The 23,586-nt window shown below is 40.0% G+C and overlaps 1 protein-coding gene across 2 annotated transcripts in view; it reads right to left on the bottom strand.

Moving 5' to 3' along the window:
* Positions 1-4,937: 4,937 nt before the first annotated feature.
* Positions 4,938-23,586, bottom strand: part of AFAP1 (actin filament associated protein 1) — a 118,046-nt gene continuing 99,397 nt past the window's right edge. Inside the window, exons 10-17 of one of the 2 annotated variants that reach the window (XM_068403408.1) lie at positions 22,496-22,707; positions 20,882-21,027; positions 17,173-17,290; positions 13,539-13,653; positions 11,839-12,003; positions 11,119-11,309; positions 10,261-10,422; positions 4,938-5,727 (exon numbers count right to left, since the gene is read on the bottom strand). In XM_068403408.1, the coding sequence (XP_068259509.1) occupies positions 5,701-5,727; positions 10,261-10,422; positions 11,119-11,309; positions 11,839-12,003; positions 13,539-13,653; positions 17,173-17,290; positions 20,882-21,027; positions 22,496-22,707 (1,136 nt within the window). In that variant the 3' untranslated portion in view covers positions 4,938-5,700. The remainder of the gene's footprint in view (positions 5,728-10,260; positions 10,423-11,118; positions 11,310-11,838; positions 12,004-13,538; positions 13,654-17,172; positions 17,291-20,881; positions 21,028-22,495; positions 22,708-23,586) is intronic. The other variant, XM_068403410.1, reaches the window with a different exon arrangement.

Genomic DNA, 23,586 nt, shown 5'->3' with positions numbered 1-23,586 from the left:
GAATGTTAGGGATTGGAAGGGACCTCGAAAGATCATCTAGTCCAATCCCCCTGCCGGAGCAGGATTGCCTAGGACCATAGTCACACAGGAACGCGTCCAGGCGGGTTTCGAATGTCTCCAGAGAAGGAGACTCCACAACCTCTCTGGGCAGCCTGTTCCAGTGTTTGGTTACCCTCACCGAAAAGAAGTTTTTCCTCATATTTATGTGGAGCCTCCTGTGTTCCAGCTTGCACCCATTGCCCCTTGTCCTGTCAAGGGATGTCACTGAGAAGAGCCTGGCTCCATCCTCATGACACTTGCCCTTTACATATTTATAAACATTAATGAGGTCACCCCTCAGTCTCCTCTTCTCTAAGCTAAAGAGACCCAGCTCCCTCAGCCTCTCCTCATAAGGGAGATGTTCCACCCCCTTAATCATCTTCGTGGCTCTGCGCTGGACTCTCTCTAGCAGTTCCCTGTCCTTCTTGAACTGAGGGGCCCGGAGCTGGACACAATATTCCAGATGCGGCCTCACCAGGGCAGAGTAGAGGGGGAGGAGAACCTCTCTTGACCTGCTAACCACACCCCTTCTAATACCAGCCCAGGATGCATTGGCATTCTTGGCCACAAGGGCACACTGCTGGCTCATGGTCATCCTGCTGTCCACTAGGACTCCCAGGTCCCTTTCCCCTATGCTGCTCTCCAACAAGCCTTACAGTCCTCTTAGCATCTCATGAGCAATGACACCCCAGTATAAAAACTGTGTTTAGTCAAGTACACTGATTTCTCAGTCTGTTTGCTAATTCTTCATTTTATTACACCAATTTGCCCAGTACAGCTGTAGAAGTCTGTGTTTCCTGATTTTTTCCCCTCTCCATTAGAAAAATGGTGTCACACTTGGCATCGTTCATTCTCTAGCAAGGAGTCCTTCCTTATAAAGCCCTGTGCTTAAGTGCTGTAATGAGGGGTCTGATGGTGCTCGACTTATGCACTAATTAAAAAAAATATTAAAAAGAACTGAACATCAAAGCACTGCAATGTTTACACTGTGGGTGCCCACCTGCAAGAATAAAATACAATGGAGTAAGTTAAGTGTTGGTGGGGTCTTTCATATTGAATGACTTTGAGGTGCAACTGGGTAGACCAAATACTAAATGTAGCTTACAGAAAAACACTAAGATCCTCTTTAAGGCTTTTTTAGGCCATGAGCCTGAGTAACTTAAGGTATTAGTTCTTGAATTTTTGCATATATACTATTATACTATAATAATAGTATATATTATATACACAACTATTCTAAATATATTTTTATATATAACATATTTTTATAAAATTTGTCCTATATATATCTTTTCTACAGACATTCTTTCTTTCTCTAGAGAAATACTAATAATTTGCTTTGCTTTTGAAGGCTTTTTAATTGACAAAAGACAGTGAAGAGAAGAGTTGTAAGCTTTGATTAAGCAGACAAAACGCTGTGTCTACTTGAGAGACAATTCTTATTAGCTATACCACCATGACATGTTTTACATATGCTGACCACCTCTTTCTCCTGAGGTCATGAAGGCTGTGAGTACAGAAAGGAAACCAATTAGACTACTTTATAATACTGCTTCCCTGAGCTTGGTAAAATGAAATATATTTTCTATTTCAGCATGACATTTGGCAATAATTTTAGTGTAATGGGAGCAAGAGGTAAATCTAGGAAAAGCAGCTAGGGGTAATTATGGCTTATCAGTTCTCAATCTAATTTGTCAGTCATCTACAAGGAATTGCTAAATTCCTAGACAAGCAGCCTCATAATTAGCTCAGTTTGATTTTGATCCACTTCAATTTCTTAGGGGTAATTTTTAATGTTTTACACCTTTACATTATTTATTAACGGGGATGACATCTAAGCAAACTGATGCAGTAAGACTCAATAAGTGGTAACTTATTCTATGAGCTCTGAATACATTGAACTTCCATTTTCCATTGCCGGGCTCTGCCTTAGATAGACTGCGTTCAAGCTGCAGAACGTCATCGCACAGTTAAATGGGGACAGAACTGATACCAAAAAAATACTAATTCTAACCTGTCCTGGAAGAGAGCTATTGCGGGCGTCCTGCTAAGGTGCCACCTACTTATACTGACAAATACCGAGAAACAACAATGCAAGTACTTCTTTTTTTGACAGGTAACTTTATTAATAATGACCTTGGATCTGTCACACCTACCAGGTGCCAGTCTTTTTTCACACTCTGCAAGACTTTCTGAAGAATAAACTAGAAAGGCATAAGGTTAGTTGAAGCTACTAAGACACACATTTGTAGGTGGGTCTAATTTGGACTTTTTTTTTTCTTTTTTACAGAAGTTTCGATGAATGTGTGTCAAAAAACTTAAATACATTGAGAAAAACAGTAGAAAGACTATATTTACAGTCAATTCTAATGGGCACTGCCAACATATCCAATAACAAAAATAAAACAAAAACTTTTTTCATGTTTCTTTCATGCTTTTTTTCACAGAGATTTTTAAATATCATTTTGTTTTTTAAAAAATACAATAAGGAAATAATTACATTCTTAATATGAGAACATTATCTTACAACAAACAGCCTGGGCCAATTAAATTGAAAGTGTCTTTAACAAAAATTGATACTAAATTAAGTATTCTCCATTTGAAAAATCAAATTGCCACAATCATCTTATTAAAAAAAACCACCACCTTTTATCCCCCAAAGTTATGATCTGTTTTTTTTTTTTTAAAAAAAGCATCACCCATAAAAAAAACCCAATAAAAAAAGCACCTGGTACAGTAACAGGAGTTTGTTGAGGAAGCACAAGTGTAACATTTTCTTAAAAGACATAGAAATGCAATGGTTTATAATAGAAGAGTTTTCCTTTAAAAGAAAAGTCATGCTGCTCTATTGCTGACTTTGCCTGGTCATCCTGAAATCTAAAAAATGGTGAAAATACAAGCTCTGCCACTTTTTATAAAAAATTGTACAGCACTAGTACTATTCAACAAAATGGAGTATATTTCACAGCACCAGATGTAGCCTACAAAGAGGTTATTTCCCAAGGTTTTTTGTTTTCCTCCTTTCAAAACCTTGGCCATTATATAGAATAGAGATGTCACTAATGCAAAGCACGATGGTACCAGCGTACATTAGAGACATACATACAATTACAGTACGTGCCGGCTTGGGGGTGAGAGGGCGGCGGAGGCTTCATGGAGCCTTTGCTGGAGGAAGGGTGAAAGATCCTTAATTTTGCCAGCAGCCCCTGCTGCAGTGGGTGCTGTACGTGCTGAGTGCTGTGTCTAAGGCAGAGCAGAAGACTGCAGCATCGGGGGTAGGGTTGTGTGCACGGCCCCAGCACAACGTGATTTCTGTTTGCTTGGACAGAAGTTTGCACACTTCTGTCTCAGGCACGGATTAAACCCTGTCCTTGCCAAGGATTTTTTTTTTTCCCATGGGATATAGGGGGTGGAAGATACAATGCCAATATTGGGTAAATAGGACAAGTGATTTGGCTTTTGACTACTCTGCATTGCTTCTTAATGGCAACTGTTACATCATTGCAAACGTTGACTAGAAGCCTATTTTGCATCATAAATATGTACAGATATAAATTAAATATTTATTGAAATATACAAATAAATAACTTAATTTGAAATAAAAAGCCTAAATGAACTTACTTTTGCTTCAAATTTGTTTCTGCTAATATTTATGGGAACTTGATACTGTTTAGTCCATAGTCATACAGCATAGAATGTGCCCTCCACTATAGAGTTAGTAAGTAAGCAGATGACCTAAAAATAATATAAAAAAAAATCCGGTTTTCAGTAAAATACCACACTGACACTTGCTTCCCTACTGTGTCTGCATTCCTGTGGCACTTTGTACAAAGCATAGTCCCAAGGAGCCTTTTCTCGTGTTGGGCCCCATTTCTACTCTGCTAAGGTCAATGGGATCCCTGGCACTAATTGCATCTGGGAACAGGGGCACAGCCCTGTGTCCTAGCAGCTATCAGGTCTTTCTGATAGCTCTGTGCCTTCAAATCCCACCAGCTCCTGCAGGGAGTCCTCTGTCATCCAGCTCAGCCGGGAATCCCAGCATACCCTTCAGGAGTTACACACACCTATTCCTAAAGGTAAGAGACAAACTATAGGCTGGGCCATAAGAGATGTGATCCTTGATAACTTCTGTCTTGTCAGCTTCTGTGGTTTTAATTGCAAGTCTTAACTAATTATCAAGACTCCAGCCCTAACATCTGTGATTATCTCAAAATATGAGTAGTATTTTAATTTTTTTAATTAAAGTAATTTTCTAGTCTTCACAGTTGAGGAGGAAAAAAATCTTGAGAATGTGATTGAAGGCTCTCCAAAGGCTTAAAAAAAAACACAGAGAAAAAAATTAAAAGAACCCAACTCATTATATGTTTTTTTCCCTCTCCCTCTCCTGAATTTTAAACCCAATGTAGAGATTTTGAAGGACTTTAGTTGGCAATTTCCTGTATGTAAGTTCTCAGGAGTGACATGGATGGGACAAAGAAGAACAGATTTCTATAATTTTACCAACTAAAATGCAAGACGCTGTTTCCTAGTAAACAGAAATAGACTCCTGTCTGAGAAAATCCCCAATTCTTTGTAAAATTGTGTATAAAAGAGTCTGGAAATTATCATCTTTTCAGTCCATCTTCCTCAAAAATAATAGCTGAGGTCTGAAAAGATGAAGGAAACAAAGTACAGCAGTGTTCTATAACTCAAGTTTAACAATATTATATTATAAAAAACAAAAACAAGACTGACTGCATAAGCTATTCTGAGTTGCCACTGAGGATTAATTTCAATTACGTTTTCTTTTTCTTTTTCAAAAAGTATAGAAAAGAAGCCATATCTAAAACACCTGTTTGCCTTTTAAAAAAATCATGAACAAATCATAGTTCAACATGACCTTTGAAATGACTGTGCTTCGGAATAGTAATAAAGAGAACATACTAAAATGCATTTTTTTCAAAATATGGCAGCTTTTTACCTCCCAATGACAAAAGCATCTCTCTAAAAAGTATCCAAAAAATGCTTCACAGCTGACTTATGTCATCCCACGGTCTGACACCAGCGTAGAGGTCGGTGGCACTGAGGAGCTCCTGCCTTCCCAGCTCAAGCAAGCCATGGCATTGCTGTGAATACATTCCTCCAGTTTTCTTTTGCCACGCGAACAGCTAACAGAGAAGCGACTGCTACCGAGCAAGACTTCGCTCAGCCACCTCTGTGGCAGACCTCACAAAGTCAGTTTTAACCTGTAAGAGTACTTCTCATCCGTAATGACTTCACACTGGGCTTAATGCACCAGCCTTCAGCAGTGTTCAGGCCGTCTGATGCGATATAATGAACATTGCTGGTCTGTGCTGTTTCAGCAAAGTAAACTTTCAACTGCAACTTTGTGCTCCTTTTTACTTACTATCGTTGGTTTGGTTTTTTTTTGGTTTTCATTTTCTTTACCGGTGAAGTTGGAAATAAAGAGTTACATCTAATAAAAAGGGGCACACGTAGTTACACAGCAATACAGTAGAGGGAATACAGGCAAATTAGTGCCAAGCTACCATTAACTTAACAGAATTATAAAACCTCTTATGTTGTATCGCTTGATACCACCTTTCAGATGAGTCTTTTTCAGCCTGTGTCTTGGTCCATAATAGGTAAGGCCTTTATGGAAAGTGAGTGGTTTTGCTATATTTATGTTCCATTCTTCATCTCCCATTCCTGGAAGGGGGGAAAAAAAAAGATATGGAAAATGTTAGAGAAATCAGGATATTTCACTGATGTCATCAGATCTGCTAAGCCAAAGCCAGCTGAGGTCAGTAACAGGTTTTCCATTAACTTCGCTGGATCCAGCCTTCTGCCCACAAATTAGGGAATGCTAGCAAGTATGTCCTGATAGCGTCTGTGCGCGGCTTCCACCCTTCCGCAACTATGTACGGCAACTTCTTCTCTAGTGCTGTGCAAATAAGCCATGTTTGTTTTCTGCAAAGGGTACTTACGGAGCAAATTCGCACATCGCAGTTGGTCTAAAGCACTCAGCTGAAGCTGAGTAAGAGGCTGATTTAGCATATAGGGCTTTCTAACTTGCTTGCACGAGACAGCAGAAAGCACTCTCTCATAGCTGACACCAAGTGATTGCTTTACTACTCTTCAATTTTTTATTATAAAACTCATGGCAGACACACATTTCTATGGCTAAAAAGGGCAGCTTACTGAGGTAAAGAGACTTACAGGCAGGGTAAAGAAAAACAAATCAGTTTACATTGCATTTGTTTCCCGTATACATAATCCAAGTTGAGCTACTGCTTGGCAAGATAAAGAAATCACTTTGCCTTTCTGTGCCTCAGTTTCCCCACCTGTTAGCTGAGGACAACACCACCTACCACCCACAGCAAGCACGTAAACTATAATGCTTTCATCCATATGTCTCAGAGCAAGCTATAGCCATTTCTTCTGCCACATAAGTGAAAATTGTGAGATTGCTATAGCTAAACACCCAGTTACGTCAAACTTGTGGCTATTGAGTGATACCTACAGTATTTCCTAACAGTACATAACAGCAGAAGAGCTGAAGACGGATGGCCTCAGCCTAGGACATCCATATGGTACCTACTCCCTGAATCACACCCCTACAGCAATTAGGAAATAATGAAGATACGAAGGAGTTGGCCTCTCGCTGGCGTAATCCCCATGGAGTAACCACCCAGCTGCTCTGAGCCAGGCTCTGGAGTCTGCAGATTCCTCTCCCACCCATCAACTCTGCAGAGACACTCTGCAGGCAGCCTGCTGACTTGGCTCCCAACCTGAATTCCTGAATTTAACGCTCATTCCACAACATTTAAGAGCTCTGACTGAAACCTGTTACTTACCCATGTAACTATCTATTTCTGCTGCTGAAAGCAGTAATAGCATTAGTTTGGTTGAACAGCTGCATGACCGTGACACCTCTTCAACCATTGGTAAAGCAAAACTAAGGTCACAGTTGGTGGCTGCTTTAGCAATATAAGAAAAAAAATCTTGGGTTTAAAGCAGGTAGACAATAGCTTTTTTTTTTAATCTTATGGGGTTTTTTTCATTTAAATGGTACCTTCATTAAAATACAATATGTTTTAAATATTTAGTTTTACACTTCAAATTATGGCACATCTAAACTTAAAACACAGTATTGATAAAAAAGTAAATTGCTTTAAAATGTATATTACTTTAAATGTATATTCTCTATGTATATGCTGCCAAAGCTCTAAAGGAAGTCTGGGAGGAGAATTTTTCTAGAAGTATTAAATGAGCCTTGCAAGCAGTAGCTTCTTTTGCAGGTGCAGAAGAACTACTTCTTTGTTTTCCATTTCTGCAGCAGGTTCACACCAATGAAAAAAATGTTTAAGTCAACACTGACAGCCTGACAGGGAGCTGGGAAACTGGGAGAGCTCCTTTTCTTCTCCAATTCCTGAACATACGCAAAATGTAAGCTGCTGACATTCACCAGTCGACCAGTTTTGAAAAACATATCAGAAATACTCATTGCAGTTTCCTGCTACACATAACAATTTGGTTTTAGAAATTCATTTGAAATGTGAAATATTTAAATAATTGTTTTTCTTGTACAGCAAGGATATTTGGAGTATTTTACTCCTCTAGGAATGCTAAGGCAGGATATTGTTTTCCACATTTTAATACAGTCTCAATTTCCAGCCAAGTGGAGATTAACAAGATCGCAATTAAAATGCCTTCTGACTTCCTGAAAATATGCATTATTATATTTTTTTTTAAATTAAAAACATATGTTACAAACAGAAAAGGTAAAAAATCCAAATATACATATATATATATGTGTGTATATGTTTATATGTACAGTGTATGTCCTAAGCAGTCAATCCCCAAATTGCTGCTAGCTCTTAGATTTAACACTAGTTAAATCTGCTAGCTCTTAGATTTAACACTAGCACGACGGTGACATGAGGGTGGCTGCAAACACGAGGCTGGCTGGTGACAGACTCAGCATCCTTCATGCAAGGGAAGAGCAAGAAGGGAGGCATTCAGTGCATTCAAATACATACCAGGCATGAGGCAGGGGAAGATGACCTGACATTTTGAACGCTTGTACAACTCCTCATAACATTGGGAGATTTGCCAGTTGCTGAAGATGCGAGCGCTAGCACCGATGTCAGATCTGTTTCACTCCCACATACTGCACTGACATCCATGCATGGAGAGCCAAGGGAGTTCTGCTCCAGGATACTCAACGCATGACGCCCTGGCTTTAGCCACATCTATAAGGCCTGGGCTCACGCGTAACTGCAAAAGGCCAAAAGGATCGAGAGCCAGATTCCACCCTCGCACGTGCACAGTTAACTCCCCTCGAAAGCAGGGTGTGCTGCAGATGTGTACCTGATGGCAGACATTGGCTGCAGCTCCTTGCCAACGGGCCAAGTACAGCTTGGGTTGCACTATCTAATTCAGCAAAACTTCACGCTTAACATTTAGTGCACGAGGTTCTAGGAAAAAGCTGTTAAAGCTAAACTGGACACTTCGAGTTGTTTTTCCCAGGATGGGAAATACGCTTAGTAGCTCCATATCCTTTCTGATTAGCCTAAGCTTATATCCAACATTTCTCCACAAAAGAGCTTGACCAACCTATCATGCCATCTGAAGCACAGTGATACCAAACACCACAGCAGGGTTTTTCCTGTATGGTATACGCTGAGCATAAAAAAAAATGTACAACAGCTGGAAGGTATTCTTTACACCAAAATTGTTTAAGTTTTTATAGTGCCCTGGTTTCTCCAGCTCTGAAGATAACGGCTGGCTTTAATGTGCCTGTCCAGCATGTAGCACAAATCCACGCTCCCTTTCATAAGGACTGTGCCCTGCTAGACCACATTCCCCAAATAATGCTGTGCTAACATGCAAACCGAAGACAAAGTGTATAGTTAGAGAGGATATCTTTATGAGACAAATTAGGGTATAATAAGAATACACAGATAAGCTTTAGAGCACATGAAGCCTTCTTCAGGTTTGAAACACAAGCAGCAAACTTCAATGTTAAATAGAACCGAAACCTATTATGCTGAGTTTAATTATTCTTAGTTGAATTTAAATGAATCTGGCTAACTGGCAGAAAAAGCAGTTGATGCCCATGGAAAGGATGGAGGAAATGGTAGTAGAAGGAGGGTGAGAAAGCTCTCACATGAAGTACAGTGGGAGAAGTAATTCATGGCCTGGGCAATGCAGAGAGGTTAAAGGGGGCTGGGGGGAGGAAACAGAGATATTAGGATGTGCCAGAAAACCAAATCATTTGTTGAGATGATGATTTTTTCAGTATCTACTACATTTAGGTGCCGGCTCATGCTCAGTCACTATAAATGTCTATAACCAATGAAGACAACATACCAAAAATTACTTTAAAAAAATCCCTATACAGAATACTTTGTTTTGAAAAAAGAAATTGACTGCATTGAAGACAAATGTCTATGATTATTGTTTATAATGACAGTTACCAGTGAACTACTTAATCAACAAAAGCTTAGGCCAGTGCTGTTACTGCCACCCTTGCTTACATGCTGCCCACACGTGCTTATGTTGCTAGCAAATTTAGCCCAAAAGAATGGTCAGAAAAATCTCATTTAAACTAAAGCACAAAAATGAGAAACCTCTAACAATACAAGAGCACCGCAAACTTCAGCCTGGTTCTTGCGAGACTAAATTAAAATAATTCAATTTCTACTTTAAATGTACATTAAGAGTAGATACTTGCACAACACATTGTTGATTATTATAACGTAGAACTATTCTCTTCTTGCACCAGCTGGTGAAGATCAGACCTGATCTTGTGTTGTTTCAGAACACTTACTTACTATAACAGTGCTCTTCCAGCCACTTCTTGCTGCACAGATTAGTGTAACTTTATGAATTTTAGATGGACTGTCTACACCACAGACCACTTACTTACCTTGCAAATTAAATCTATAAAGGAACAGAGAAAAACAGGGAATGAGAGAGCACAGCCAAATTCATCTTCCAAACTACTTACTGATTCTTCTACAAAAGGTTCCCCAAAATCAGCAGTATTTATGTAGTCATACAAATAATTAGATATGTCACATTCTCTTCTTAAAGCTAAATTTCACCCACAGGAGCAGCAGGAACCAACATTTCCCTCTCTCCTTCTCCATCTCTGTCTCGCCACAGGCAAATGAGATTTTTTTTTTTTTTAAAGTAAGGAAAAGGACAAAGAAAATTAGACATAAGTCTTCTCACCTTTGCTTTTCGAAGGACATGGCCTCGACATGGAGAATTATTTGATGAGGGAGGTCGCTTCAGAGCTGCTGCACTGTTCACAGGTATGGAGCATTCAGTATCACTGGTATCACAACTGGAGATTGGAGAGTTTTCCAAAGTTCGGTGCTTGAAAATTGGAGACTAATAAAGATGATAGTCACATGAGCAATATTTTCTATTATCTAGACTTAGAACTGCAAGCTTTTTTTAAAGAAACCATATTCATAATAATGATGCATAAACTAAAAGAGGTTAGAAGAAAAGAAAACAAAACAAAGTGTGTGTTCTCTGATGAAAATTCAAGTTTGTTTTCTGGGATTAAACAACATTGGGTCATCTGGAAGAACTGACACATCCCTCTGATCCTTCTCATGGCTGCTTCTAACACACATTCATAGCATAAGCCATATCATGCTCCATCGTGAATGTGTGAGATGTTGCCCTTGCGAAGAGTGACAGTTACTGCTAGGGGACCGATACAAGCAGGTCTCAGTCACTGCACGATGATTTTGGTGCATTTAGATTTTCCTGGGATGTAGCAGTGTCTCAGTTTATGCACTTTTACAGTCCTGAGGACAATGAGGTGTCAGCTTTTGCACATTATCCTAACACAAACTGCCTGTGATTTCCATGTCTACCTGCTCCCCCCTGCTCTATAAAGTACACCAGATGTAGGTGAAGAATGCAAATAATGCAGAAAGGCATTTAGTTCTGCTGTTATTTCCTGGGCTTAATAAACCTTTCGAAAAGTCTCAGTTCCCACTCATTTTACTGGAGCTGAGAAGGCAGAGTACTCTCAGCCTGTGGTACTGGGACTTGCATAATGGCTTTGCATACCTGTGGGCTTGATGTTCCTGACTTGGGCTCAATAGCCAAGCCCAGTGTGATGCCACCAGCCAAGGCTTTCTTAAGGCTCTCCTTCACCTCAGTCAGTTCTAGCTCCAGGTTTACACGCTCAGCCTCCTTCTGCTTACACTCCTCTTCCAACTTCTTCAACTTGTCTTCAAGAATCACTTGGGTCTTCCTGCCTGTCATCCACAGCAAAGTTATTATTTCAATAAGAAATTTAAACTGACACTTAGAGAAATTATTTTCTTTTTAAAAAAGTAAGGAACAAGGTCTCTAAAAAGCAGTGACATCACCAAAAAGTTACATACTTCGTAAAAACCACTTTTTTCATGTAAGAAGTTAAGCAGCAAAAATCAAATGCTTTCTTTCAGGTGCCTTCCCTAGGTTTCTAGTCTAGTTTCAAATCAGCATTTGTTTTATTTTTCCATGTCATGAAAATATAATTAGCCACTCACAATAAAATTACTCCCATGGTCTGCTTGTCTCAAGTCCCCATCAGTGTTATTTCATAGGTGTGTATACACACACACACATATATATAAAATAAATATATATATTATATCTATCTAGAAAGCAAATACAGACATTACAGAGTATTGTTCAAAACCAAACCTCCTGTAGCGGCATGTCTTCAGCACAGAATACAAAGCTATCTGGAGAATTAAGCCTACCCAGGGCAGAATTCAGCACAAAAAAAGCACCTCATACCAGCATTGACTTCAATGGCAGCGCGTAGATCTTTTCTTTCTTTGCGGAGCTGGGCCAGCCTATTCCGGAGCGCTTCTTTCCTCTTTAGCAGCTCCTCCTCTTTGCTTTGTAACCTCTTTGCATCTGCCTCCACACGATTCTTGCCATATTTGTACTGCTCCGCATCTGTATATATTGGATTGTGGTTATTTATGGTTAAACTAACAGTAGAACTCTTAAATTAGTCCTCGAGACACCACATGAGGCATTTCATGGTTTGAGAAACTGGTTTACCATCCCTCTTCCACCAACTTTTTCTCAAGGTCTGTGATTCCCGCTGAGTACTGAAGCACAACTTTCAAAATGATATGGCATAGATAGTTTGTTCTCTACATTTAGACGGGGAAGATGAGAAATAGCAGGCACGTTACAGTACATTGGTTTTGAAAAATGGCCTTGCCTTTCTATGTAGTTCAGAAGAAGAAAAGGAGGCTCCTCTTTATCTCTGAACCCTTGATTTTTAATTGGAAGGGGTCAGAGGAAGAGCTACCTGTTTGCCCTTTTTGCCTGGTTTCCATTCCTACTTCAAGTATTTAAAGCACACATCTTTTCTCACCTGACATAAGAGAATATAAAGATATTCTCACTTTTTTGATACTTGAGAGCTTTCTTTTTTTAATTTCCCGTATAAATGCTTTCATTTCATGGTTCACAGGTATCTGTGGTCTAATTTATATCACAGCCCCTTCTATACCTCTGCTCCAGTTGCAGACTCAAAGAAAATAGGTCAGCTAACAGATCACTTTGTCTGTCTGCATATCTGAAGGCAAAGGCAACTAAACCATTCCTGACAAATAGTTGTGAAACCAGTTTTAGTTGGTCTTTAGTAACCGAGATGCCTTTACTCCCACAACTATCTATTCCAGTACCAACTGACCTGCATGGTTAGAAAGACACATACTTTTTTCCTGAAGTCTAACCCAAATTCCTCTTGTTGCCATTAAATCCATGACTTCTTAAAAGTTTATCATGGGATTAAAAAAAAAAAACCAAAACAACATTCTTTCCTTCTCTAGCAGAAGCCGTGTTTTTTTAAACCATGTTTTAAAAATATAATTCTATTTCCTTTTTGTCTTTTCTTCTTTAAGCAAAACAATCCCTGTTAGGGATTTCCTAGAGGCAAGTCACCTGCCCAGAAGAACCTTCTTTCTGAACGTGCCACTCACCAATTGAAATCTCCTCTCTCTGAGGAAGCTTTTGAGCTGTGTGGTTGTCTTCGTCATTCAGTTATACCTTTTCTTTTTCATTAGTGATAAGAGTGCTTCCACTTTTGACCAATATAGTGTTCTCACGTCTTTCTCAGCTCCTCATATGCCTCTTCCAACAGGACTACAGAATTACTCTCTGCCCCAAATGAAGAATCATCACCCTTTCTTTTTTTTTTCCCTGCTGCGCTCATGACTTTGGAGCCACAGGTCCACATCTCATATTTATCATTCTCCAGGTGACACCCCTTTATCTCGTGGCATGGCCGGAGTACTAATGAGTCACCAATGCACACAATATCTCCTATTCAAAGTCTCGGTGGGCATCTCCCACTCAGCCTCTCAGCCACAGAAGAACCACAGTGGTTCTTTATCTTGTTTGCTAAGACGACAGCTGTTTTGGGTATCCTCATGACTCCATTCACAAGCGAGGCAGCAGTGAGGAGACATACTTACTGGACGCGGTGCGCTTCACACATGACACTGATTCAGATTTCTTCGGCTGGCTATTTAAAGTTCTCCCTTTCCCAGTGATCCCATTAGCAGTTGCAGGAGGCTTCTTGCCTTTAAACTGTTCGAAAACAAACGGACAAATGGGTTCCAACTATTCCTGTGCCACCGGCATTACAGTCACCCTCTCATCAAGGGCAAAGCTTGACAAAAAGCCGCCTGCTCAGAGAGCCTTAATAGAGCCCATTGATTGAGCTGGAGACGGTGCTTCCTCCAGAGACGTTGTCTCTGAGAGCTGCCTGCTCAGCAGGAGCCACACCAGCAATCATAGCACAACAAGGGGATGGACTCCCCATCTCTGGTGGCATCACAGTTCCAAAGTTATTTAAAACTGTGGCATTTACTATATTAAGAAAGTCATTGCAAAGCAGAAAAGTTGTAGCTTTGAATAATTTTATACAGTAAAGATTCTTGAAACACAGGTTTGTCAGAGTTAATTTCATACAGACAAACCCAACAGGGTTTGCCACACAAAAATTCAACACTGTTTCTTATTTCCTGTATGACCTTGCCATCCTTGTGGTGCATGGATTTATTTTTTTTTTCAAAACAATATAATTATTACACATTTTTAAATGTTAGGAGTTACCATACCAATTTCCTCTTATACAACCTCTAGCTACTAATTAAAGCTTTTCTTACTTAAAAAACCTCTCATAATGGCCAGACAAATTACCAGAAGCAGCACATTTCATGTTCAAGGGCTTTCTATTTAGAGGGCTCCCCTGTGCTGAACTGAACCCTGGGAAGAGGTTGACACTGTCCTTGACTAAGCATAGTGTTTCCATGGGGGATGCCTTAGCTGAGCACAGGGCATACGTGTGCCATCTCCGGTCACCTGCTTCCTAAAGCTTTTGTGGACTGAACTGGGAGTGCAACAGGAAGCTTTCTGCTGCAGCCTAGGATCAGGGCAATTTATTGCTCGGGTCCACCTCCAATTCTGCAACTTTACTGAATTCTGATATTCCGATATGAAGTTTTTATAGAGGTTAACACGTGATATGACAGGTACCTTATGCGAAGGAACCACTTATCTAACTGTTCCATTTCAGATTAGATTGAAAACTGCCCAATTTTGTGATAGATTCACAGGCTTATGCCAGTGACCAGCTTTTGGAGACTGGCTACAGGCTCTAGAGAAGGTCCCTGGCATGACTATGAGTTTGATCTGCTCCCCAGCTGGGGTCTCCCTGTCTGCTATTGAGGCTAAACATACAGGATCTCATTTCTCTTTAGCTTCACTTTCATTTCAGCTGAGGTCCAGAAGCCTGAGGCCATCCTCAGAAAGCAGCATAGACATAGGCTTAGGTTTGTTTCAGAGGAAGAAAACAACAGGCAATAATTTAAATAGGGTGTACACACACTATATACAATACCATTTAGCATATATATGTTATGTTATCTATATATGCACAATATATATAACCATAGTATATACAATATACAGATTAGTAAAATTCTAGAGGGGTAAATTTTCTGTCACAGTCAGGTCATATTTCACTTTTTTTTTTTTTTTAGTCGTCACTTAAGGAGACAGAAGGCAGCTAGATGCACATTCAGGTTAAGTTTGGAAGGCCACATCTTTTTTTGTTATTCACAATCTGTAAATCATCAAGACTTGTGGGGAAAGCCTTTCCCAGGTGCCAATACTTCCACATCAGAATTTACAACTTAGCAAACCTGTTTCATTTGCAGTGGGCTCATGACTAAACTCGAAGCACTTCAGTGCTAAGACTAAGGGACTGAAATAGCCCAAGGCTCTTAAGATAACAACCAGATAAACAGAACAGCCAAAACCATAAAGCTTTGTTAAGTATTAAACAGTACAGTACCTGCGAGCCAGATCCCCTCCCCACAGCAGAGGTATTAGTGACAGACTGAGCAGAAGACAGATTGGATGAGACAGGGTGTTTGTAATGGTTAGAGGAGAGTTTGTCAGTAGATAACCTAGTGGGTTTCCTGTCAGCTGGTGGATAGCGCGCAAAGATTTTTGGAGACGGCAAGTTATCGTACAGGCCTGCGTTATCATAAAACATTTCTTCTCCAATGTTCCTGCTACGAGAAGAAGGAAAGCCATCTTCTGGTTCCCACTGCAACACATACACTTTGGCAGTTAGTAAACAATACACCATGCAGGACCTCCTAAGTGAATTCAAAACATTAGTAACTCTTTTGACTGTAGCAAGCCCTCGGCGTTTAGCAAGCATACGCTCATTGCTTATGCTTGAATCAAACTATTTAGAAAGGGGCGGGGAGGACACAGTGTGGAAAGGAAGCATTGCATTACATGGCTCATAGCCCCAGTCCTGGGCATTGCCCATAGTGTGAGCAAACAGGCACTACCCTGTCACCCTTGCGGGTTCATAGATTGCACCTTCAGTTGTTAGCGCTAGCACAGAGGGGGCACAAGCAGGCTGTGTTAACAGGGGGATACGCACAGGCTACACAGATCAATCTGTGGGATTACATCTGGTATATGAGTTGGCAAAAGTAATATGGCCTAATAGTTAGAAGAAGCCAAGAGGGGTTTTCTTTTTTTTTTTCTTTCTTCAGGCTATATGTCTTTCCAGTGAGTACCAGCTGCTGGTATGCTAGTATTACATTTTATTTGCTGGAGAATTATTATTCTGAGCAATCCAGCTAAAATAGCTACAGGCCATTCTTTTATTTTTATTTTTTTTTCTTTTCAGAAAAAAAACGGAAAGCTCAACAACAATACTCCAGTGATTCATTCAATTAATCTTAAAAGAAAGCAACCTGGTTGCCAAATACCCTTCCTTAATCCATCCTGGCTGTGGCAGCACAGTACTCATACAAAGGCTTAAGCACATCCAAGAACTACACATACAGACTACGCACCACATGTGGTTGTGTGTTGTTCCCAAGAGAGGCTTTCTCCCATCTTTCTGACATTACTAAGACACGATGGGGGACTGAACTTGCAGTCCACTTAACACTTTGAAACTCCAAATTTCTCCTGAGCTCAGCCTTAGTGGGGGCCTTTATGAAGCAGTCCAAATTAAGAGCTGACATAAGCTGGAGCTCCCCTGCAAATCTTCTTGACTCCCACATATACTTGTTAACCCCTACTACACATCTGCCTACAATCAGCTCTGCAAATCACAAAGATGGAAGTGACCACTGTGGCTCTCCTTTGGGATGAGCAGTGCCTGCTCTCATGAGGAATGTAGCCCCAGGAACCAAGAAGTGTTTTGGTTTTGGCTTTTTTTCAACAGACACCAAAAAATGCCTGATGTAACTGAGTCCTTAATTTTGCCAGGTCTGGTGTGATCTAAAAAATACCCCCTCGAGTGAGTATTATATTTGAGGACTTGGCAACAAATCACCAACAGGCGACTGCTTTCTAAACACACATTGGCTCATGTGCAGGTTAATGTAAACAGTATGTCCCACACCCCTAATGCTCTGTAGGTGTGAGAGAAGTTTGCAGCCCCCCCAATCAAAAAAATAGGAGTTCATTTGGAAACCACCCAGTGTGGCTTTTTAGGTAATACAATTTTCAGATGTCCATGCATTCACCACATGCAAACCATTTGTTCTGTGCAAATCCAATTCTTACCGATCCATTTATGCAGGGAACATCATCGTAATGAAGTGCCATTCCACTCGGACAGGCGTAGCCGTTGGCAGTACTTCCTCGATACGGATTTGTAGATATAACTCGCCTGTTCATAAAGCTGAATAAAGCAAAATAAAAATAATAAAAACCAGCGCTCGAACCTAAGTCTAAATGATGATTCAGTGGTGTGTTCCCTGTATCTGATTATGTAGTCTGGAAGCACATATCTTCTCACTTTCTGCAGGAAAGCTGAGGACAGTTTTCCTTCTTTTGCCACTCACATGTTGCTGCTTGCAGCCACGATTACAGCATATGGTCCTGTACTCCATTCTGACAGTGGGGATAGGATTGTGTGAAAGCCAGGATGGCAACAGCTGGAACTGCTCAGTGGCATGTTTACATGGGAACCTGCTAATCTATGTTATAAACCAGCTTGCCAGTGTCCCATAGAAGTTTCCTTGTTGTCTGCATTGGGGAGAAGCAGGTGTTTCTGTGCATGTGCATGCTCAGGGGGGATGTGAACTTAGGAACTGGGAGAAACAAGAATCAAATTCAACAAAAAATTTGCAAAACAAAGTGGAACCTTGACAAAAATCCAAACTCACAAATCTGTCAAGATTTGCTGAATATTTTCTTCCTCAAAATCTGGGAATTTTTCATTTCCATATCAGGACTTTTGTCTGGGTAGAGTGTGCACAATGGCACTATGCTTCCCAACTCTCTGGGTAATTGTGCGTGCAAATACTCTACATGCTCATTCTTGCTCTGTTTCACACAGTGGATCTGAGCCCTCTGGACACTTCAAAAGGGACATATACACACACACACATATACATATGTATATGTTTGTTTGTTTATTTCTCCCCCTCTACCCACAATCAACACTGCAGCTTGTTTTACTGGAATTCTGCAGAACATATGCAAGCTATCACGGTCTACAACAGGCTTAGTGTTGGAAGCAAAGATCTAACAATGCAGAAAATGGCAGAATTGGGCCCAATAGCAAAGACGACCCCAAGGGTAAGTTTTCCTTTGTAGCAACCATTGAAACTGAATGAGGCATAGAGTGAGATCCCAAATAATTCCTATAGCTTCAGGTGTACATGAATGGGAAAACAAAGCTTTCCATCCCAACAATAGAACTATTCAGGCTCTGTGCTGACATTCATAAAATACGATAAAGCCCTACTAAAGCAGACAGGGTCTTCTGTAGCGCTGGCTGAAGCTCAAGAATGCTGTGGCTTCAACAGTTGCTTTCTTTTGGCTTTGGAATAACATGGAGCCCATTGAATTTCTCATTCAGAGGGAGACAGACCTCATCCAACTGTAGCTCACCTGAGCCGCGGGAGACCCGGGCTCACAGGAGGGATGAATCTGCCCAGTTAGGTGTGAACCTTTCAGGGCAGGGCAGGGCAGGGGTGGAATAATCATTACTCAGAAGCTTTTTTTTCTTCAAACAAACAAACAACAAAAAGCCTAAGATAAATTCCATGATAAAAATGTTTTAAACTTTATTACATCTCATACATTTACTGTTCCTCTTAATGAAGAACATTACTCAAGTGTTTCCAGTTAGTCTGGAGGACTGCATTTGGGGCTGTTACTGTATTTCTTTCTACTTAAGTAGCTTCAATGAGAGTGATGCATAATAACCAGGGCTGAAAACTGGGATATTCGTTAATGACATCTGATACACCTGTAATAACTATTTCCACCACCAGAGGAAGCTAAGATTTATCTAAAGTACCTGCAAGCACTTCATAAGCATTATTTCACTAAGCCTCATTAATCTTGTTTACAGATGCATCCATAAAAGTTAATTGTATTTTGAAACTGCTGGATGGGAAAACAAATGGAGAAAACCTGCTTGGAATCATTTTTTAATTCAGCATTTCCTACATACCTAATGATTTAGATGAAGAAAATTGATGGGACTATTAATGAAGAGCCGATTGTTTTCCAAAGCATCAGTCTCAGGAAATGAATAACCAATAATCCTGAAGTGACTGTGCAATAATCAAAGGTTTAATGATAACTGCAGCTAATTTGGAATCCTGATATTCATTCTATAAAAGGCAGCAATATTATTTTATTAACTCCTAAGTATCATTGTCATTTCTCCTCATTTTCTAGGAGTAGCTGAAAATCAGCAGACAGCTACACTAGTTGCTTATCAACAAGCTCTTACAGTCTTTTAAAGACACCTGATGAATTTTAACTAATTCTTAATAGGGGAATTCTGCTATTTTGCAAGTTGCTGGACATTCCTTTCTAACATGTGGTCTAGTTGCATGTTTTTTCACTTGGCTCCAATTAATATCACATTTGTTCAGAAAAGGAAAGCCAAGCAGTATTCAGGGGGAAAAGCTTTCTATTCTCTTTCTTTCTTAAATGTGGTTATTGCTAGACGCTGACTGAAGCAAAAACACATGTCAACACAGGATAAACTTTTTGAGCTCTATTAACTTCAAAACAAATATTAACATAAGTCTGTAAGTGAAGTGCATTTTGATCCTATCAAAATTATCTGGTTTTCACAAAACTGGGCTTGTGGTAACACTGAGTCATTTTGATTTCTGTCAGAAGTTATTCAAACTAGCTCGTGAATGAAGCTGTGATTTTCCCTCATTAAAGCCCTCTTAACACCTCACTAATGGCAGGAGAGTCTTTTGGAAAACTCTGAAGCTTTTGCCTTTTTTTTTTTGCCTTTTCAGTCTGTTTAAAGTTATGATGGGCAGATGGGGTGTGAATCTCTAATATATTGTCACACAAATTCCAAATTTGTGTGGGAAAGTCTCATTTCACAGTGAGATGAGGGATGACGCCTTTGCCAGCTGTCTTCTCAGGCCACCTGCTTTCTGATCCTGGGAAACCACGGGGTATGTCTGCAGCAGGGTATCCCGCCTGCCCCAACTGTTCCTTCACTCCTGTTTCTAAACAGTCTCATCTAGCCAAGGAAAAAAGAGTGTCTCTTCAACCAAAGACTGCTTTAATGCCTAAACTGATTTGAATATGTAAATCACTATATATGCTAAATATACATTATTCTTCTTAGCACAGGATCAGTAATGGGGAATTCACTGCATTGATTTGCAATTTAAACAGTTTCCGTGCTGCACCCTAGACACCTGCCCAACTTCCACCTCCTAAATTAAAACCCAGAAATTAATTGGACTGGTGTGAGCTTGATGAAGTTTTTAATTATTCAGAAAAGAACTTGAGAAGGAAACACTGAGAACGTGACTGTCCAAGACTTAAATTTGCTGTACGTTTTTAGTGTACAGCACATATTGGCCAATAATGCTGTACATATTGGCTATATGTACAGCAAATACAGCCAATAGATAAACGTGAACTACGTAGCTGCATGTTTATTTAATTTTCAGCATATTTGTCTTCCAGGGATAGTTCTAAGTCTTCAGGCAAAATAAAATATTAAAATATAGCATTTGATAAGGAGACTTACTGAAAAAAATGAGTAAAGATTTGAGTGAAGTTGGATGGTGTATGCATCTTTTACAGAACTTAGCAGGATGCCAACATGATAATCATAAACAGATCTAACATGCTGCGATGCTGAAACACTTCAGGAGTTCAATATCTGGCAAAGGGGGGGTAGATTTTGATAAGCTCTCTTGGCACCGGAGTTAACATACGGATATAAATTCTCACAGTACTGGAAACACCTGGGTAGCTGAACGCCTCTCACCAGAAGGTCTGTTTGGCAGCCTGGATGACGCTTGCCGTCATTTCCACGTCGATGTAGTCGTAGTGCAGAGCTCCAGGGTCTGTCGAAGACCCTGTTTCCGCCAGCAAAATTCCTATCCATCTGCCCATGTCTTCAGAGGAGGATGCCTGCGAGGAGAGGGCAAAGGCGCACATCAGGTCTTCAGCCTGCCACTGAGCTGAGCGTTATTGCAAGCTGGTGCATGCTTCTTGGCTGACAAATCGCTACCACATTGTATAAGAGGCTCTGGATTCTCTCTGCTGAACTCCTAAAAACCCCAGGATTTCTTATTAAGTCTGCTTTGCTAGAAGGAGTGCACTTTAAGTAAGCTATGTGCTCATCAGTTATGATGTAATACTAAGTGGGCAAGCTCCAAAAAAAGAAGAAAAAAAAATAATCGTTTAAGGCTAGTAGATTTAGATTCAAGTCATGCTTATTCTAGACTTCAGAAAATTGAAAGCTGTAACAGAACTATTTTCCTATGCTAGGCTGGGGGATTTTAGTTAGGATGACTCCTAAGAAGAAATTGTTAGTCCTAAGTAGAAACGAGGGGAAAAAAAAAAGAGTGTCGCTTTCAAAAAATTCCAATACATTTGTCTAGATGATGGCATTCATTTTCCTAATGGCACAAGTACAAACATTAGTACTGTTAAAATAATTTTCAATTTTTAATATTTTGCTTCAAGTCACCAATTACGAAGTTAAACAGTAGCAAAACAAAAAAATGGAAAAAAGGGGGGGGAAGGAAACTGTGCGGTTTCTAAACTTCTCATTCTTTTTAAATATTTCATTGCCTTTCACAGTTCCTTGAGCTGCTTTCTAGTTTTTTCAGCTTCTCTGAATTGCTCACATATAACAGGGCTGGTTGCAAGGACAGGATACTAATGTGATCTGCAGTTGGAAATCCAAAGCAGTCAAAGTGTCCATCCCGTCACTGAAAACAAAAGGTTGCCTCCTCCTAGATCTTTATCATACTTGTCTTTAAGTATCATCTTCTCATTTCAGCTTTCAAAATATGATGAATAAAGCCCCCCCAAAAAAACCCTGACCCACCTAACACAGATGAAAGCAGGACCTTCGTAGTGTGAGGAGTGTGCCAGCATGTGCACGTGTGCACGTGTGTCAAGAGTCTCACCGGGATGCTGGCACACTATTCTCTTACTGCAGAATTACCTTACTACAGATACAGACTGAACAAAAGTGGTTCACGTAAGGAGCAGACAAATGAGAGTTAAGAGCTATAGAGTTCCCATCAACAGTGGTCCATTATTTAATTATTGCTAAGCTATTTGCCCAAGGTAATTATATCCCTGATGTAAAAGTGTGTATAGAGAAGGAGCAGGAATATTTTAGTAGCGGGTCAAGGTCAGTGCAGAGAAAAGCACCTTATTGAGAAGATTTCTGAACTGTACTAAATCTCAGTTCTCTCTTTGCCTACAGCTCTTAATATATTTTTCTCCTTCCAGTATTTATTATCCAGCTCTGCAATAATATTATTCCAAAGATTTTTTTTGAATGGCCAGGTTGTATGAAAGTGCTTCTCTAATTTAGCTTGTGGGTGTTCCTACAAGTCATAGCCATTAGCAACCACTCCACCTCGAGCACAGCGACCTCCTGCCCGTTCCGGAGCAGGCGGAAGGTCAGGGGATGCTTCGAATCCAGTCCGGGGATGACTTCGCAGCCACGGAGAGGGATAGAAACAATGTGAGTCTTCAGATCTGTCCTGTCCTTGTGGAAAATGAGTTTATTATCTTTCACTCTGCACCAGCGCTCACGCCAGCGGTTATTGGAGAGCACATTTAGATATCCTGCAATAAAATGAAACGCGAGATATTTTACTCCTGACTTTTTTTGAAAAGAAAAAAAAAGAAACTTACTTTTCAATGTAATGCTAGCACTTAAACAACTTATTCCTCTCATAATAGAAAGCACAGATGGATTTTAGGAAGACAAGTAAATGACCCTGCCCCACTTCTTTTAATGAAAACTTTCACTGTGCCAATAACTAAGAAAAAAGCATATAAAGATGTGATCCTGCTCACATGCAAACGGCTGTTCTGTGTTAGTCACTGTGGCGGCTGGATGAGCAGAAGCACACCGATCCCCAAGACTTTAGTAAGAACGGGAGAGGGACAGTGATAAAAAAGTATGTACGCAGCTGATATGCACACACAAAAGACCCACCTTCTCCATGGGTAATGGCTTTGATAACTGTGGCTGACCAAAATTTCCTGGGAAAATCACAGCTCATATTATATAATTAGGTGATGAGCTACCTTCTGTAACATCCAAAAATCAGTCTTTTAAAGACCTACTAAGTGTTGATGCTATATTGCGAATTTCATTTAGAAAGAAGAATGCACATTTGGTTTGCAACGCTTTTAAAGCAGCATTTAAAAGATAGCTAGTGATGCCAATAAAAATAAAACTCATATTGGTTTTAAAATTCAATAAGTAAAATGTATATGAAATTTAGCTAAACTTTAAGACAAAAGTTTAAATAAAGAATTTTTTTCCCCAGGGATAATACAGTACCCCTACAACAAATCAAAATTTCATGAACAAATTGCCTTTTTAAAAAAAAACACTCTTCTTATCATGCTCTATATCTGAGACAGTGTCTAGTGTATAGGCATATAATATTAAATGGGCAGTGTTTTGTGTTTTTCCTTCTTTGTCCCATAGCA

Source organism: Nyctibius grandis, chromosome 6, assembly GCF_013368605.1.
Source record: "Nyctibius grandis isolate bNycGra1 chromosome 6, bNycGra1.pri, whole genome shotgun sequence".
Classification (NCBI taxonomy): Eukaryota; Metazoa; Chordata; class Aves; order Nyctibiiformes; family Nyctibiidae; genus Nyctibius; species Nyctibius grandis.
This window is presented reverse-complemented; position numbering and strand designations above follow the sequence as displayed.